Source organism: Triticum urartu, chromosome 7A, assembly GCF_056163025.1.
Source record: "Triticum urartu cultivar PI428250 chromosome 7A, HENAU_Tu73, whole genome shotgun sequence".
Lineage (NCBI taxonomy): Eukaryota > Viridiplantae > Streptophyta > Magnoliopsida > Poales > Poaceae > Triticum > Triticum urartu.
The window spans coordinates 723,611,922-723,627,672 of NC_141879.1; the positions used below are offsets into that span (position 1 = coordinate 723,611,922).

The 15,751-nt window shown below is 42.0% G+C and overlaps 1 protein-coding gene across 1 annotated transcript in view; it reads left to right on the top strand.

Moving 5' to 3' along the window:
- The window catches only part of LOC125520063 (GDSL esterase/lipase At3g09930-like), a 34,079-nt gene extending 18,658 nt beyond the window's left edge, over positions 1-15,421 (top strand). The window contains exons 2-4 of the mRNA XM_087534124.1: positions 14,348-14,650; positions 14,747-15,023; positions 15,128-15,421. Coding sequence (XP_087390250.1) covers positions 14,348-14,650; positions 14,747-15,023; positions 15,128-15,372 — 825 coding nt within the window. The 3' untranslated portion in view covers positions 15,373-15,421. The remainder of the gene's footprint in view (positions 1-14,347; positions 14,651-14,746; positions 15,024-15,127) is intronic.
- Positions 15,422-15,751: the final 330 nt, after the last annotated feature.

A 15,751-nucleotide genomic window follows, 5' to 3' on the forward strand; every position in this document is an offset into this window, starting at 1 on the left:
ACTCCTTCGGTACATCAAAACAAATAAACTCATAATATAACTGTCATCGAGCTTTAAGCGTGCGGACCTACGGGTTCGAGAACTATGTAGACATGACCGAGACACGTCTCCGGTCAATAACCAATAGCGGAACCTGGATGCTCATATTGGTTCCCACATATTCTACGAAGATCTTTATTGGTCAGACCGCATAGCAACATACGTTGTTCCCTTTGTCATCGGTATGTTACTTGCCCGAGATTCGATCATTGGTATCTCAATACCTAGTTCAATCTCGTTACCGGCAAGTCTCTTTACCCGTTCCGTAATACATCATCCCGCAACTAACTCATTAGTTGCAATGCTTGCAAAACTTAAGTGATGTGCATTACCGAGAGGGCCCAGAGATACCTCTTCGACAATCAGAGTGACAAATCCTAATCTCGAAATACGCCAACCCAACAAGTACCTTCGGAGACACCTGTAGAGCACCTATATAATCACCCAGTTACGTTGTGATGTTTGGTAGCACACAAAGTGTTCCTACGGTAAACGGGAGTTGCATAATCTCATAGTCATACGGAACATGTATAAGTCATGAAGAAACACTACTAGGAAAACGGCTATAGATGAAATGGACACTAATGGCGCACCACGTGTGTGGTGCGACATTAGAATATAGCAATGGCGCACCACATACAGGTACGCCATTAGTAATATATTACTAATGGCGCACCTGGTGTGCGGTGCGGCATTAGAAGTTTTGAAAAAAAAACAAAATTTATTATTAATGGCGCACCGTGGGTGTGGTGCGCCATTACTAGTTGACATAGTAATGGCGCACCACACCCACGGTGCGCCATTAGAAGTTTTGAAAAAAGAAGTAAAAAAATAAAAACAATTTGTTAGTAATGGCGCACCAGTGGACAGTGCGCCGTTACTAGTTTTTAACTAGTAATGGAAACTAGTAATGGCGCACTGTCCACTGGTGCGCCATTATTAAGTTTTTTTCAAAAAAATAAAAAAAAAATAAAATTTTTTTATATTTTTTTCTTTCAAAACTAGTAATGGTGCACCGTGGGTGTGGTGAGCCATTACTAGTTTAACTACTAATGGCGCACCACCCCACGGTGCGCTATTACTAGTTTGCCCGGCTTCCACCGAATGCACCCCCCTCCCCCGTGGACCGCCTTTTCAGTTAAAAAAATAAAAAAAATGATAAAAATGTCAAAAAAATAAAAGAAAATAAGTTTGCCATGTGATATGTGGTCTAGTTGTTGGGAAATTTTACAAATACAAATGCACGGCACCTCCGAGTTCTGCACACGTTCAACTCGATGACGTCCCTCGAACTCCGATCCAGCCGAGCTTTGAGGGAGAGTTCCATCACCACGATGGTGTGGTGACGATGATGATGTTCTACCGACGCAGGGCTTCGCCAAAGCATCGCTACGATATGACCGAGGTGGATTATGCTGGAGAGGGGCACCGCACACGGCTAAGAGATCCAAGGGATCAATTGTTGTGTCTATGGGGTGCCCCTGGCCACGTATATAAACGAGTGGAGGAGGGGAGGGGCCGGCCCTCTCTATGGCGCGCCCTAGGGGAGTCCACCTCCCACCGGGAGTAGGATTCCCCCTTTCCTAGTAGAACTAGGATCCCTTCCAACTAGTAGGAGTAGGAGAGAAGGAAAGGGAAGGGAAAAGGAGAAGGAAGGAAGGGGCCCCCCCTCCCTAGTCCAATTCAGACCAGCCCATGGGGAGGGGTGCGGCCACCCTTTGAGTCCTTTCTCTCCTTTCCCGTATGGCCCATTAAGGCCCAATACGAATTCCCGTAACTCCCCGGTACTCCCGAAAATACCTGAATCACTCGGAATCTTTCCGATGTCCGAATATAGTCGTCCAATATATCGATCTTTACGTCTCGACCATTTCGATACTCCTCGTCATGTCCCCGATCACATTCGGGACTCCGAACTCCTTCAGTACATCAAAACAAATAAACTCATAATATAACTGTCATCGAACTTTAAGCGTGCGTACCCTACGGGTTTGAGAACTATGTAGACATGAACGAGACACGTCTCCGGTCAATAACCAATAGCGGAACCTGGATGCTCATATTGGTTCCCACATATTCTATGAAGATCTTTATCGGTCAGACCGCATAACAACATACGTTGTTCCCTTTGTCATTGGTATGTTACTTGCCCGACATTCGATCGTTGGTATCTCAATACCTAGTTCAATCTCGTTACCGGCAAGTCTCTTTACTCGTTCCATAATACATCATCCCGCAACTAACTCATTAGTTGCAATGCTTGCAAGGCTTAAGTGATGTGCATTACCGAGAGGGCCCAGAGATACCTCTCCGACAATCAGAGTGACAAATCCTAATCTCGAAATACGCCAACCCAACAAGTACCTTCGGAGACACCTGTAGAGCACCTTTATAATCACCCAGTTACGTTGTGACGTTTGGTAGCACACAAAGTGTTCCTCCGGTAAACGGGAGTTGCATAATCTCATAGTCATAGGAACATGTATAAGTCATGAAGAAAGTAATAGCAACAAACTAAACGATCAAGTGCTATGCCAACGGAATGGGTCAAGTCAATCACATCATTCTCCTAATGATGTGATCCCATTAATCAAATGACAACTCATGTCTATGGTTAGGAAACATAACCATCTTTGATCAACGAGCTAGTCAAGTAGAGGCATACTAGTGACACTCTGTTTGTCTATGTATTCACACATGTATTATGTTTCCGGTTAATACAATTCTAGCATGAATAATAAACATTTATCATGATATAAGGAAATAAATAATAACTTCATTATTGCCTCTAGGGCATATTTCCTTCAGTACTATGAAGAAGCCTCGGATTGCCACTGGTTGGCAATCACCTCCGGATCCCACTGGTAATCAGACTGTCGTGGAGGATCAAATTGTGGTTTCGGCTCTGGCTCAGTAGCTGATGTAGGGTTCCGGTAGGCGTGAATGGCCTCCAACGAAACAAGATACTTGCCTGCAGACAAATCAAACAAGGAAGGAGCAGGCAAGATAATAGTCTAAGGATGGTTTTTACCAAATATTAATTTGTACTTAAGCGCCTTTTCCCTATTCTTAAAAATAAAATCATGTGCTACCATACTCTTATAATCTAGATAAATAGGAGGCAGCAACTTCTCTTCCTTCTCATAATGCCTAATAGGTATGTTAAACTGTGCAACGAGGCGCGAGGCGAAGATGCCTCAAAGGACACGGCCCTTAGCACGATTAAGATTTAACCGCTTTGCAACAATAGCGCCCATACTAAATGTGTCATCACGGAATAAGGCATGGCACAAAATAACAATATCAGGGGCACTCAGGTTTCCACAGTTTCCGCGCCCAATTAAGCATCTACTAGCAAATATAGCAAAGTAAAGTAGAACAGGAAAGTGTATGCTAGTAATTTGTGCGTCAGAAACCTTCCTCGTTTCCCCTACAGTAATGGTATCAATAAACCCATCCACATCATCACGATGTGGTTCCTCTACGCAGCCATCGAAAGGGATCAAACAAACCCGACAAAAATCATGAAGTGACATCTCCTTATGCTCATCATATAAATAAAATTCCACCGTTGGTGGTGAGCTCCTAGCATGGAAATGAAAGTTTTGCACAACGATATTGGTGAGTAAGAGATACTGTTCGCGTTGGTCGTGGAGGAAGGCGGTGAGGCCTACATTCTCAGCCAATTCATAGAAATCATCATCAATCCCGGCTGCTCTCAAGAAATCATCACAAGGAATGGTCGAACCTCCGCGGTGCGAGGAAGATTATATTTGGGTCTCTTATCCTCCTCACTTTGTTTATCCTTTGAGCTTCGGCTCGATGAGCCCCTCAAAAATCTCTTCATCTTTTTCTGAAAATTTCTGAAATTTTAAGTAACTTCAAAATAAAAGTGAACCAAACTCAACAAAATTGATAGCAACTGCTCCTACAAGTGCCTAGAGGCAATATCATGCATAAAAACTACTTTTGACGATATAAATTTGACATGCAAGCTCAAGAGCAGGGCCACCTAAGCAGCAAAAATATGCAATGAATAAAGACCTAGAACAAAAACTAATTGGACCATTGGAGGAGTCACATAACAAGGAACAATCCCCCAAAGCAGTTTTTTGAATGGAGCTTTGAGCAAGGAGCTTGGACTCGGGTTTGAGCTGGTTAGTGATGTTTGTGGGAGGACGAAGCAGTGTGTGGTAGCTGGAATAAGTCGATGGGAGCCACCATGGGCCCACGAGGCAGGGGGGTAGGGCGCACCCTGGACCCTCGTGGCTAGGTGATTGCTCCCCCAGCTATGTTCTGAGTGCCAGATATTCTCAAATATTCCGGAAAAAATCATATTTAAATTTCAGGGCATTTGGAAAACTTTTATTTCCGGAGTATTTTTTATTGCACGAATAATTCAGAAAACAGACAAAATATACTATTTTTACTTTATTTCATATAAATAACAGAAAGTAAAAAGAGGGTACAGAGAGTTGTGTTTTCTAAATTCATCCATCTCATGCTCATCAAAAGGAATCCACTAACAAGGTTGATCAGGTCTTGTTAACAAAATCATTCCGAATAATATGGAACCAGAGAATTTTCGAATAACAGTAGGTTACCTCAATAGGGATATGCATGTCCCCAACAATATGAATATCATATTCCTTCTTTATAGTAGGAAGAGGAAATTCAAAACCCCCAACAGTAATTGTTGAAAATTTTCCAATAGAATTGATACTGTGGACTTGAGGTTGTTTCCTCGGAAAGTGTGTCGTATGCTCATTACCATTAACATGAAAAGTGGCATTGCCTTTGGTGTAATCAATAATAGCCCCTGCAGTATTCAAAAGGGGTCTTCCAAGAATAATAGACATACTATCGTCCTCGGGAATATCAAGAATAACAAAGTCCGTTAAAATAGTAACGTTTGCAACCACAATAGGCACATCCTCACAAATACCGATAGGTATAGCAGTTGATTTATCAGCCATTTACAAAGATATTTCGGTAGGTGTCAACTTATTCAAATCAAGTCTACGATATAAAGAGAGAGGCATAACACTAACACTGGCTCCAAGATCACATAAAGCAGTTTTAACATAGTTTCTTTTAATGGAGCATGGTATAGTTGGTACTCCGGGATCTCCTAGTTTCTTAGGTATTACACCCTTAAAAGTATAATTAGCAAGCATGATGGAAATTTCAGCTTTCGGTATCTTTCTTTTATTAGTAACAATATCTTTCATATATTTAGCATAAGGATTCATTTTAAGCATATCAGTCAAATGCATACGCAAGAAGATAGGTCTAATCATTTCAGCAAAGCGCTCAAAATCCTCATCATCCTTTTTCTTGGATGGTTTAGAAGGAAAAGGCATGGTTTTCTGAACCCATGGTTCTCTTTCTTTACTGTGCTTCCTAGCAACAAAGTCTCTCTTATCATAACGTTGATTCTTTGATTGTGGGTTATCAAGATCAACAACAGGTTCAATCTCTACTTCATTATCATTACTAGGATGAGTATCAGCATGAACATCATTATTAACATTATCACTAGGTTCATGCTCATTACCAGATTGTGTTTCAGCATGAGAGATAGAGATATCATTGGGATTCTCAGGTGTGTCTACAACAGGTTCACTAGAAGCATGCAAAGTCCTATCATTTTTCTTCTTATTCCTCTTAGAATGACTAAGTGCATCAACATTAGTTCTCTGAGAATCTTGCTCAATTCTCTTAGGATGGCCTTTAGGATACAAAGGTTCCTGAGTCATTTTAGCACCTCTAGTCATAACTCTAACAACATTATCATTTTTCTTACCATTCAATTCATTGATCAAATCATTCTGAGCTTTAAGTACTTGTTATACTTGAGTGGTAACCATAGAAGCATGTTTACTAATAAGTTTTAGTTCACCTTTAATATTAGCCATATAATCACCCAAGTGTTCAAGCATATCAGCATTGCATTTTAATTGTCTACCAAAGTAAGCATTGAAGTTTTCTTATTTAACCATAAAGTCATCAAACTCATCCAAGCATGGGCTAGCAAACTTAGTAAATGAGATTTCAGCTTTATCATATCTATAGAGAGAATTTACCTTTACTACCTGTGTCGGGTTATCAAGACCACGTACTTCTTCAACAGGCGGTAGATTAAGACCATGTATTTCTTCAATAGGAGGTAAATTCTTAACATCTTCAGCTTTAATACCTTTTTCTTTCATAGATTTCTTTGCCTCTTGCATATCTTCAGGGCTGAGAAATAGAATACCCCTTTTCTTCGGAGTTGGCTTAGGAGTTGGTTCAGGAATTGGATCAGGAATTGGATCAGGAAGTGTCCAATTATTTTCGTTGGTCAACATATTATCCAATAGAATTTCAGCTTCATCTGGTGTTCTTTCCCTGAAAACACAACCAACACAACTATCCAGGTGGTCTCTGGAAGCATCAGTTAGTCCATTATAAAAGATATCAAGTATTTCATTTTTCTTAAGAGGATGATCAGGAAATGCATTAAGTAATTGGAGAAGCCTCCCCCAAGCTTGTGGGAGACTCTCTTCTTCAATTAGCACAAAATTATATATTTCCCTTAAAGCAGCTTGTTTCTTCTGAGCGGGGAAATATTTAGCAGAGAAGTAATAAATCATATCTTGGGGACTACGCACACAACTAGGATCAAGAGAATTAAACCATATCTTAGCATCACCCTTTAATGAGAATGGAAATAATTTAAGGATATAATAGTAGCGAGTTTCTCTTCATTAGTGAACAGGGTGGCTATATCATTTAATTTAGTAAGATGTGCCACAACAGTTTCAGATTCATACCCATAGAAAGGATCAGATTCAACTAAAGTAATTATCTCTGGATCAACAGAGAAATCATAATTTTTATCAGTAACAAAGATAGGTGAAGTAGCATAAGAAGGATCATATTTCATTCTAGCATTTAGAGTTTTTTGTTTCAGCTTAGCTAATAATTTCTTAAGATCACTCCTATCCTTGCGAGAAAGAAAATTTCTAGCAGTTTCTTCATCCATAACATAGTCCTCAGGGACAACAGTTAATTCATATCTATGGGGAGAATCTTCATCATCACTTTCATCAATATTATCAGTTTCAATAATTTCATTCTCTCTAGCCCAAGCAAGTTGTTCATCAAGAAATTCACCAAGTGGCAAAGTAGTATCAAGCATAGAAGTAGTTTCATCATAAGTATCATGCATAGCAGAAGTGGCATCATCAATAACAGGCGACATGTCAGAATTAATAGCAGAAGCAGGTCTAGGTGTCGCAAGCTTACTCAAAACAGAAGGTGAATCAAGTGCAGAGCTAGATGATAGTTCCTTACCTCCCTCGTAGTCTTGATAACCTACAAGTATAGGGGATCGCAACAGTTTTCGAGGGTAGAGTACTCAACCCAAATGTAGTGATTCGACACACGGGGAGCCAAAGAATATTCTCAAGTATTAGCAGCTGAGTTGTCAATTCAACCACACCTGGAAACTTAATATCTACAGCAAAGTATTTAGTAGCAAAGTAATATGATAGTAGTGGTAATGGTAGCAAAAGGTAACAGTATCAAAAGTAATATTTTTGGTGTTTTGTAGTGATGATAACAATAGCAACGGAAAATTAAATAAGCGAAGAACAATATATGGAAAGCTCGTAGGCAATGTATCGGTGATAGAGAATTATGCCGGATGCGGTTCATCATGTAACAGTCATAACCTAGGGTGACATAGAACTGGCTCCAATTCATCAATGTAATGTACGAATGTATTCCGAATATAGTCATACGTGCTTATGGAAAAGAACTTGCATGACATCTTTTGTCCTACCCTCCCGTGGCAGCGGGGTCCTATTGGAAACTAAGGGATATTGAGGCCTCCTTTTAATAGTGTACCGGGACAAAGCATTAACACATAGTGAATACATGAACTCCTCTAACTACGGTCATCACCGGGAGTGGTCCCGATTATTGTCACTTCGGGGTTGCCGGATCATAACACATAGTAGGTCACTATAGACTTGCAAGATAGGATCAAGAACTCTCATATATTGATGAAAACATAATAGGTTCAGATCTGAAATCATGGCACTCGGGCCCTAGTGACAAGCATTAAGCATAGCAAAGTCATAGCAACATCAATCTCAGAACATAGTGGATACTAAGGATCAAACCCTAACAAAATTAACTCGATTACATGATAAATCTCATCCAACCCATCACCGTCCAGCAAGCCTACGATGGAATTACTCATGCATGGCGGTGAGCATCATAAAATTGGTGATGGAGGATGGTTGATGATGACGATGGCGACGGATTCCCCTCTCTGGAACCATAAACCGACTCCAGATTAGCCCTCCCGAGAGAGTTTAGGGCTTGGCGGCGGCTCCGTATCATAAAACACGATGAATCCTTCTCCCTGGTTTTTCTCTCCCCGAAAGTGAATATATGGAGTCAGGGTTGAGGTCGGTGGAGTATCAGGGGCCCATGAGGCAGGGCGCGCGCCCAGGGGGGTAGGGCACGCCTCCAACCCTCGTGGACAGGTGGAGGCCCCCCTGATGTGGATCTTCCTTCCAGTATTTTTTATATATTCCAAAATAATTCTCCGTTGATTTTCAGGTCATTCCGAGAACTTTTATTTCTACACAAAAATAATACCATGGCAATTCTGCTGAAAACAGCGTCAGTCCGGGTTAGTTCCATTCAAATCATGCAAGTTAGAGTCCAAAACAAGGGCAAAAATGTTTGCAAAAGTAGATACGATGGAGACGTATCAGTGGCTTGATGTATATATGTTCTTATTAGACCTTTGTTGAATAATTAATAAAGATGACTGTATGCATCGATTGATGCGGAGGCCAGGGGTTTAACCTCCTTTTCCAAAAAAACACCCTACGAACGCCTCTAGGCCATTCTCCCTCCTGTCCTCTCATTGTCCCTCCACTTGTGGGCCGCAAAGACCCGGCAGGGCGTTTCATGCGCATCAGGGCTCACCTGGTGATGCAGGCGTGATAGTGCTGTGTGGCACTCTCAATGGAGTGGTGCGAGCGCACATTGGGCGCGGAGGTGCATGCTATGCTGGGATGCTGGCTAGGCCCGACTGGGTGCGTTTGTGGTAGTGACAGCCGTTGGGTAAGGATGTGGCCCAACAAGTGTTCAACAACCATGCCTTCAAGAAGGAATAATGATCAAGGGCTATTGTCACTGGATCCAACCTTCAAAGGCCAGATTCTATGTTTTCATCCATAAGAGCAAGTACGAACATATCCTGTCAAAGACTCAAATATGGTAACAACCCAAGAACATCATTGCTAGATATAACCCACTAGGGTTAGACCTTGGGGTTTCACCACGAAGGTTGATAACATGTTCTCAAGAAGCACCACCAAATCGGGTTTGTCGTATGTTGTCGCCACCACTCTTCTGTGATCCCAACAACTACAGGCGCTTGGCTAGAAATTCCACCGTCGTCACTACACAGCCATGCCTTCTCTGTCAAGCCGCTATCCGTAGATCACATCTCAATGCCGAAGGCAAGCTAGTCAGTGTGAGAGCGACCACACTTCACAAAGAAGCCTTTCAATTGCATCCAACAACCTCTTCAGAACAAGCTGCCGACAGTAGGAACTATATTTAGAGAGATGAACCATAACCAAGAGCCATCAGTGGACGCCGCAATCCGCAGATGGGCAATGCTAGACTAATGGAAGTATTCTCATAGGATTTCTGTTACGGACTTACGGAAGAGTTGTGGTTGGAGAAGATTAGGGAAGAGAGGCCCACCAGCGAAAATCAAGGAGGGTTGGTTGGTGAGAGAGCAGCCCGTAAAACCAGTCCGTACTAGAATTCCGTAGGTGTAGCATTTTTGTCCGCAGATCGAGCGAGATAGCACCACCACACACATTAACTTGCAGCGTCGTCCTAGGAAACCGATCGGAGGAGAGACTACCGCACCGGTGTGACCTCGCCGATTGCCCACAAGGGTACCAGCTGATGAGGCGGCCGCATGCTTGCCGCTCCGTCCTCCTGTCTCGGAACTGTGGTGTTACCATGATCTGCCCACTCCAACTTGAAGCGCCGACTAAGGAAAAGTATACTGTATGTACGCATATACATCAGCAAGTCAAACAATGAAAAGTTGTGCCATGAAAGTTATACCCTATGTATACCGGTAGTTGTTCGTGCAGAATAGTAGGACCTAGCTAGCTATGATGGTTGTCACTATACATTGTCAATCGTTCTTTCTATCGCTTCGGAATTTTTCTTTTTGTTCCTTTGCTAGCGTGCTTCTTTGTGTGTGTTGGTTGTGTGCGTCTTAGTTATGCAAAGGTCGGGTGTAGCTCATTATAATTGTATCCCTTGATGCTATATTTTGAATCAATAAAGCCACTCTTTATCGAAAAAAGCTAAGACCCGCCAGATTAACTCTCAAAAGACTTGTCCTGAGTTGAATGACAAGGTCAAGGAAATTACACATGATCCAGCTTTTGTTGCAGAATATCATGTTCACAGCGGGAGTAGTACATTTCGTGCCGTTTACTAGCTAGAGCAAAAGAAATGTAAACTTTATTAGTCATTGTGTGCCTTTCTTCCAGCTACTAATAAATATAGTTTGAAAGATATATCTATGGAAGAGATGATCACAACACATACATGTGACGTTCTAAAAAAAACACATACATGTGACCAGTCTCAATTGCGACTAGAAATATATTTCATATGTGGTTTGTACATCGTGTTCAGAGAACTGAGCATTAATTTTAATTCACTTCCAATAATTTTTGTCCACTTTCTGGACCGTGTGCAGAAAGTCAGTACATGCAAACTTGGCATCGCTTAATCCAGCGGTTATGCATATGTACTAAAGTTAATACAAAGTTGAGTCATCTATTTTGGAACGAAGGGAGTATACAAGACCACTTAATCTTGTCTCTGAGTCAAACAAACTGTTTTTTTGTTTGACCATGTTTAGTAAAAAATATCAGCATCTGCTCTATCAGGTACTGTACATGTCAGATATGTTTTCCTGTGAACTTGATAGTTTGACTTATACAAAGAGAAGATTAAATGGCCTTGTATACATAGACGGAAGGAGTACTAATCGACGCATAACACACTAGACCGCAGTGAACATATGTACATTACGTGGCATCTGCTTTTTTCTCAGCATTTTTTATCTAGGTTTCATCCCATGTCCAAAATGTGAGTTTGCTAAAGTTTCTTTGGTCATCTCCCTGTGACCTTGCGTGAATGCAGATCAACCTAGACCTCATGCCCCATCATCAAGCAATAGGAATGGGTAGTCATCAGCAAGTCCAAGAGGGCATGATAAGGAGTCTCACGGTGCCGGAAAACCGAAGTCTGCAGGAACAAAAAACAAGTGAACTATATAGTTTCATACTCATGGATGGTAACAATTTATTGTTCTACTTATGTACATACTGCACACGTCAAACACTTTGTCTTATTCAAACCAATCTTGTTTTTTCTGAGGCAAGCTACGATGTGTGTAGCAGTTCAATTAGGTGAAGCATCGAAAAGATCACAGCCGTCTGATCTTCGATCGACATACTCTGTCTCTAAAACAATGAATACTAGTATATGTGTATTGTACTCTCTGATAAGTTGATTGTAATTAAGTCGCTACGTAGGGAACTAAGAGGAATATATGAATCAGTTACATGTAACGGTGTGTAATTGACTCTCGACGAATTTGCACGCTGCCCCTAGTCCATATGTATCTTGTGTTGTATTGAGTTCACATATATTGTATTTCGGATTTGGGGTTGTACTAATAAGTATTCGAGTGTGCGCAACTCACAGAAATTATTCGTTTATCTTAAAATATTTTACATGGATGTTAAGGAACTAAAGGTGCTCTACGATATGTTGTTGCTCCAAATACTTGGGCGCAGGGGACAGCAAGGCTAGCTAGAACACACGAGCACTTGCAGCACACGTCAGCAAGGACGATGAAAGGCTCCTGCCCTGGCCCTGAACCTCACATCTAACACGGCGTTATGAATGCGCACGGCAGAGCGGGTGCCAGCCCAACTGTAGGTAAGTTTGATTCTTCAGTCTAGGTGGTCGGGTGGGACCAGGCCCGTCTCCTGAAATTTGCAGGCCAGGGCAAAATGAAATATTAGGCCCTATATTGTACAAAATGCATATAACTAAAGAACTAATAAAACTTAAACTTAGTGTTTTTGTAAAACATTAATGCATGATTTTTCTGTTTTGTAAACCGAGCAAGAATCATGTGAATGAACTCCTATTCTCGAGATAACAACATAGAAAACACCAAACCTTAATTCGAACGAGCTACTATCTTAAAATTTTTGGAGCATGACAACCTGGGCAACTCGCCAACTGCCTTGCCCAAACAATTTGACTGTAGCGCAAAAGATGAAAATAACCAAATTAGTGTAATGATGCACGTGTACACAAAAGTTAAAAAAATTGTTGAATATAACTTTTGCCAAGATAAACTGGTGGTTTTATTTAATATTTTGCATACTTTTTAACAACTATTCTCAATATACAGATCAGAACAACTTGGTCAGACCGTACTGATCATTACTATTTGAGTATCTGTACCTCTCAAATGAATTTCGAATTGGACCGATGGTTTGAGATATAAAGCATTTTGAATATTGAATTTTGATGAAAACTTTGATGACATCAGTTTTTTTCGTATTTTCTACATGCATGCATATATATAACGAGGTATTCATTCTGAACGTCAATGGTTTTATTTGTGCAGCTCGCAATTCAAGTATTTCATTCTGAAATTTTATAAACATACACATTACATGCTTGGATTTTAAGGTATGCATGTAGCTTGGTCTCCAAAATGCCCAACTCGGCAGCGATTGCAAAATGCATGCACTATGTTTTTATATAGTAGTCATATTGTACTTGGGATTGTAGTAATTATAAGTATCTTAGTGTGTTTACCCCACACGCTATAGCGTTTAGACGACGTCCTGCGCTAAGAATCTTTGGTCCAAACCAAACTTTTTAGTAGCCGGCTATAGCCCAGCTATAGCGGGGCTATAGCCCGCTAAACTTTCGAAATAGCTGGCTATAGGAGCTGATTTGGAGGGCCGCCGCTATTTGACATAGCCCGCTATTTAAAACATTAATCCAAACACACGAACAAACATTTGAAATAGCGCGCTATAACATCACAATGGCATGCAATAGCACGCTATAGGTTTAGAAAGGGTCCGCCGCTAACAGGCTAAGTGCTATTTAAAACTATGATTTTATCACGCATGGTAAGGAGCTCTCTCTCTCTCTCACCTCCGGTGTGACTTCCAGGTTGCGGCCCAACCGATTCCTGAATCGAGGTGCAGGGGTAGAACTTTGTACAAGGATTCCTGAATCCAGGTGGCCTTGTAGGACTTTCAAATTAACAGGTACAGGTAGGACGCACCATTCTATCTACCTGTCGTTCAAAGTTTGCTACACACGATTCTTGTATCTATTGGTTTCCCAAGACGTTTCTTCGTCTCCACGTTGACGCATGCATTCTTAGTCTGGCCGCGGCTATAGCTTCAAGCGTACGTACGTGGGATTGCTGACTCCATGTGCAATACGTACCTACCTACCGACCAGAAAAATCTTCTATAAATATAGCTATAGGCTCATGCACGGCCGCAACCATCTAGCTCCCCATAGCCGCCTCCCGGGGCCTCGTAACCATGAAGCTCATGCCGACCGTCTTCTGCCTTCTCCTCGTCGTCCTTGCATTGGGTGGTAATGCACATCATTAACTCATTACTGCCTTGCTTTAGCTTTTAGATATTCCTTGCTAGCGCGATCTACAAGTATACATGTTAGTTCGACCACGTCATGTTCTTCATGCATGCACTAAGACATGATTGATCTACGTTACAGGGGCTCGTGTGGAGGCTCGAGGCACACCTTCGGCTGATCAGGGGTCAAAGAACCAATGGTCCAGCATGTTTGTCTTCGGCGATGGCTTCGTCGACAACGGCAACCTCCCAAAGACCGACACATGGCGTCAATGGAGCTATCCCTATGGCTCCTATCTCAACTCCCGTGGATCTGCGACTCCTGTTCCAACTGGACGCCTTTCCAACTATTGGATTCAATCTGACTTCATCGATACGTAGCTAGATATATACTGGTATGCTAGATAGAAAAAATATTTTTGAGGACGTACAACCTTATATCTAAGACCATCCAAAGTAATCCATCATATCAAGGCTCTAGATCATTTAGTTCCGACCCTTACAATCTTATATGTGTTGTACTAAAAGTAATCCTTCATATTTATTGATTTATTTCCCTTGCAGCAAGGATCTTGGGCCTCAGTGAAGCCCCTCCATCGTACAGGCTCACGCCACATCTATCTTGCGACCCATCTGGCATGACCTTTGCTTTCGGCGGTGCTGGCGTCTACGAGGTGCCGGACAAGAAGGTGCCGACCCTTGCCACACAGGTTAATGCTTTCACGAGGCTACTTAATACTGGGGTCATCTCAAAACAACAGCTTCAGAGCTCCGTCGCTCTCGTCTCCATCTCCGGCAGTGACTACATGACTGGTGCCAACGTCGACAATGCCTTCTTGAGTAGCTTCGATGATGTGAGTAGTAGTTAGCAGACTCAAACTTGCAAACACTAACCAGTATGCAATTACTATATACCCAGCTTCTTACCAAGTAACATCTCTTGCATGCAGATTGATAGTTATATTGGGAACGTGACGACTGAGATTGCGAAGAACGTGGGGAAGCAACAGAGGCTAGGTGTGAGAAAGGTACTAGTGAACAACATGCATCCCATTGGCTGCACGCCTTTGCGGACTAGTGCGAACAACTACACGACATGCGACCTTCTGGCAAACTATGCCGCAACTGTGCACAACAACAATATAGAACACCTGATGGGGAACAAGAATAATGCCCACATACTGGACCTCTACACTGCCTTCACTGACATCGTTAATCACGCCCCGGGTAAGTACTCGTACTTTATATGTCTGCACACGCATGATGCAAATTAAGTCTGGTTTCACATGTATGCACTTTATTCAACGTCTGTTGGAACTGTGTGTATGCAGGTGAAGGGTCGGAGCAGTCAAACAATTTCAAGCGCAAGCTGACACCTTGCTGTGAGGCTTCCACCGAGCTGGGGTACTGTGGACAGGTTAGCCCTTCAGGGAAGCGCCTCTGCAACCTATGCAAGAATCCTGACAAGAATTTCTACTTGGATGAGACTTACCCGACGACCGCTGGGTGGGAAGCTGTTACAGAGGCACTAGAAGAACCTTTGAGGGAGTTTCTAGATCGGGACTATGTTCCATGATTTCTTTGTAATTTAGGTTTGGATCGATCCGTTGCTTGTTAGTGCAATATCTTTTTGTTAGGTTAGCATAGATAGTATTCATATTTAGGAAGAAACTTGTGAGTTTTTATTGCCTTGTATTCCATGAAATTTTGTCTAGTGAGCTTAATGTTTTAAGAAAGTTCGTCATACTATATATGTTGAATCTAGCATGGATCTATTTGAGGAGCACGGGGGAGTTGCAGCAAACGAGAAGGTGCTTGGATGATGGGTTCTATTTGAGTAAAGAGTAGATATATAGCACTGCATGTGCGATCTTTGGTCTCAAAGACTGCGGCTTAGTCGATTGAGGTAACGCTCCACACCTAGTGGTAGCACGGGTATGATCGGTGCCAAGCCA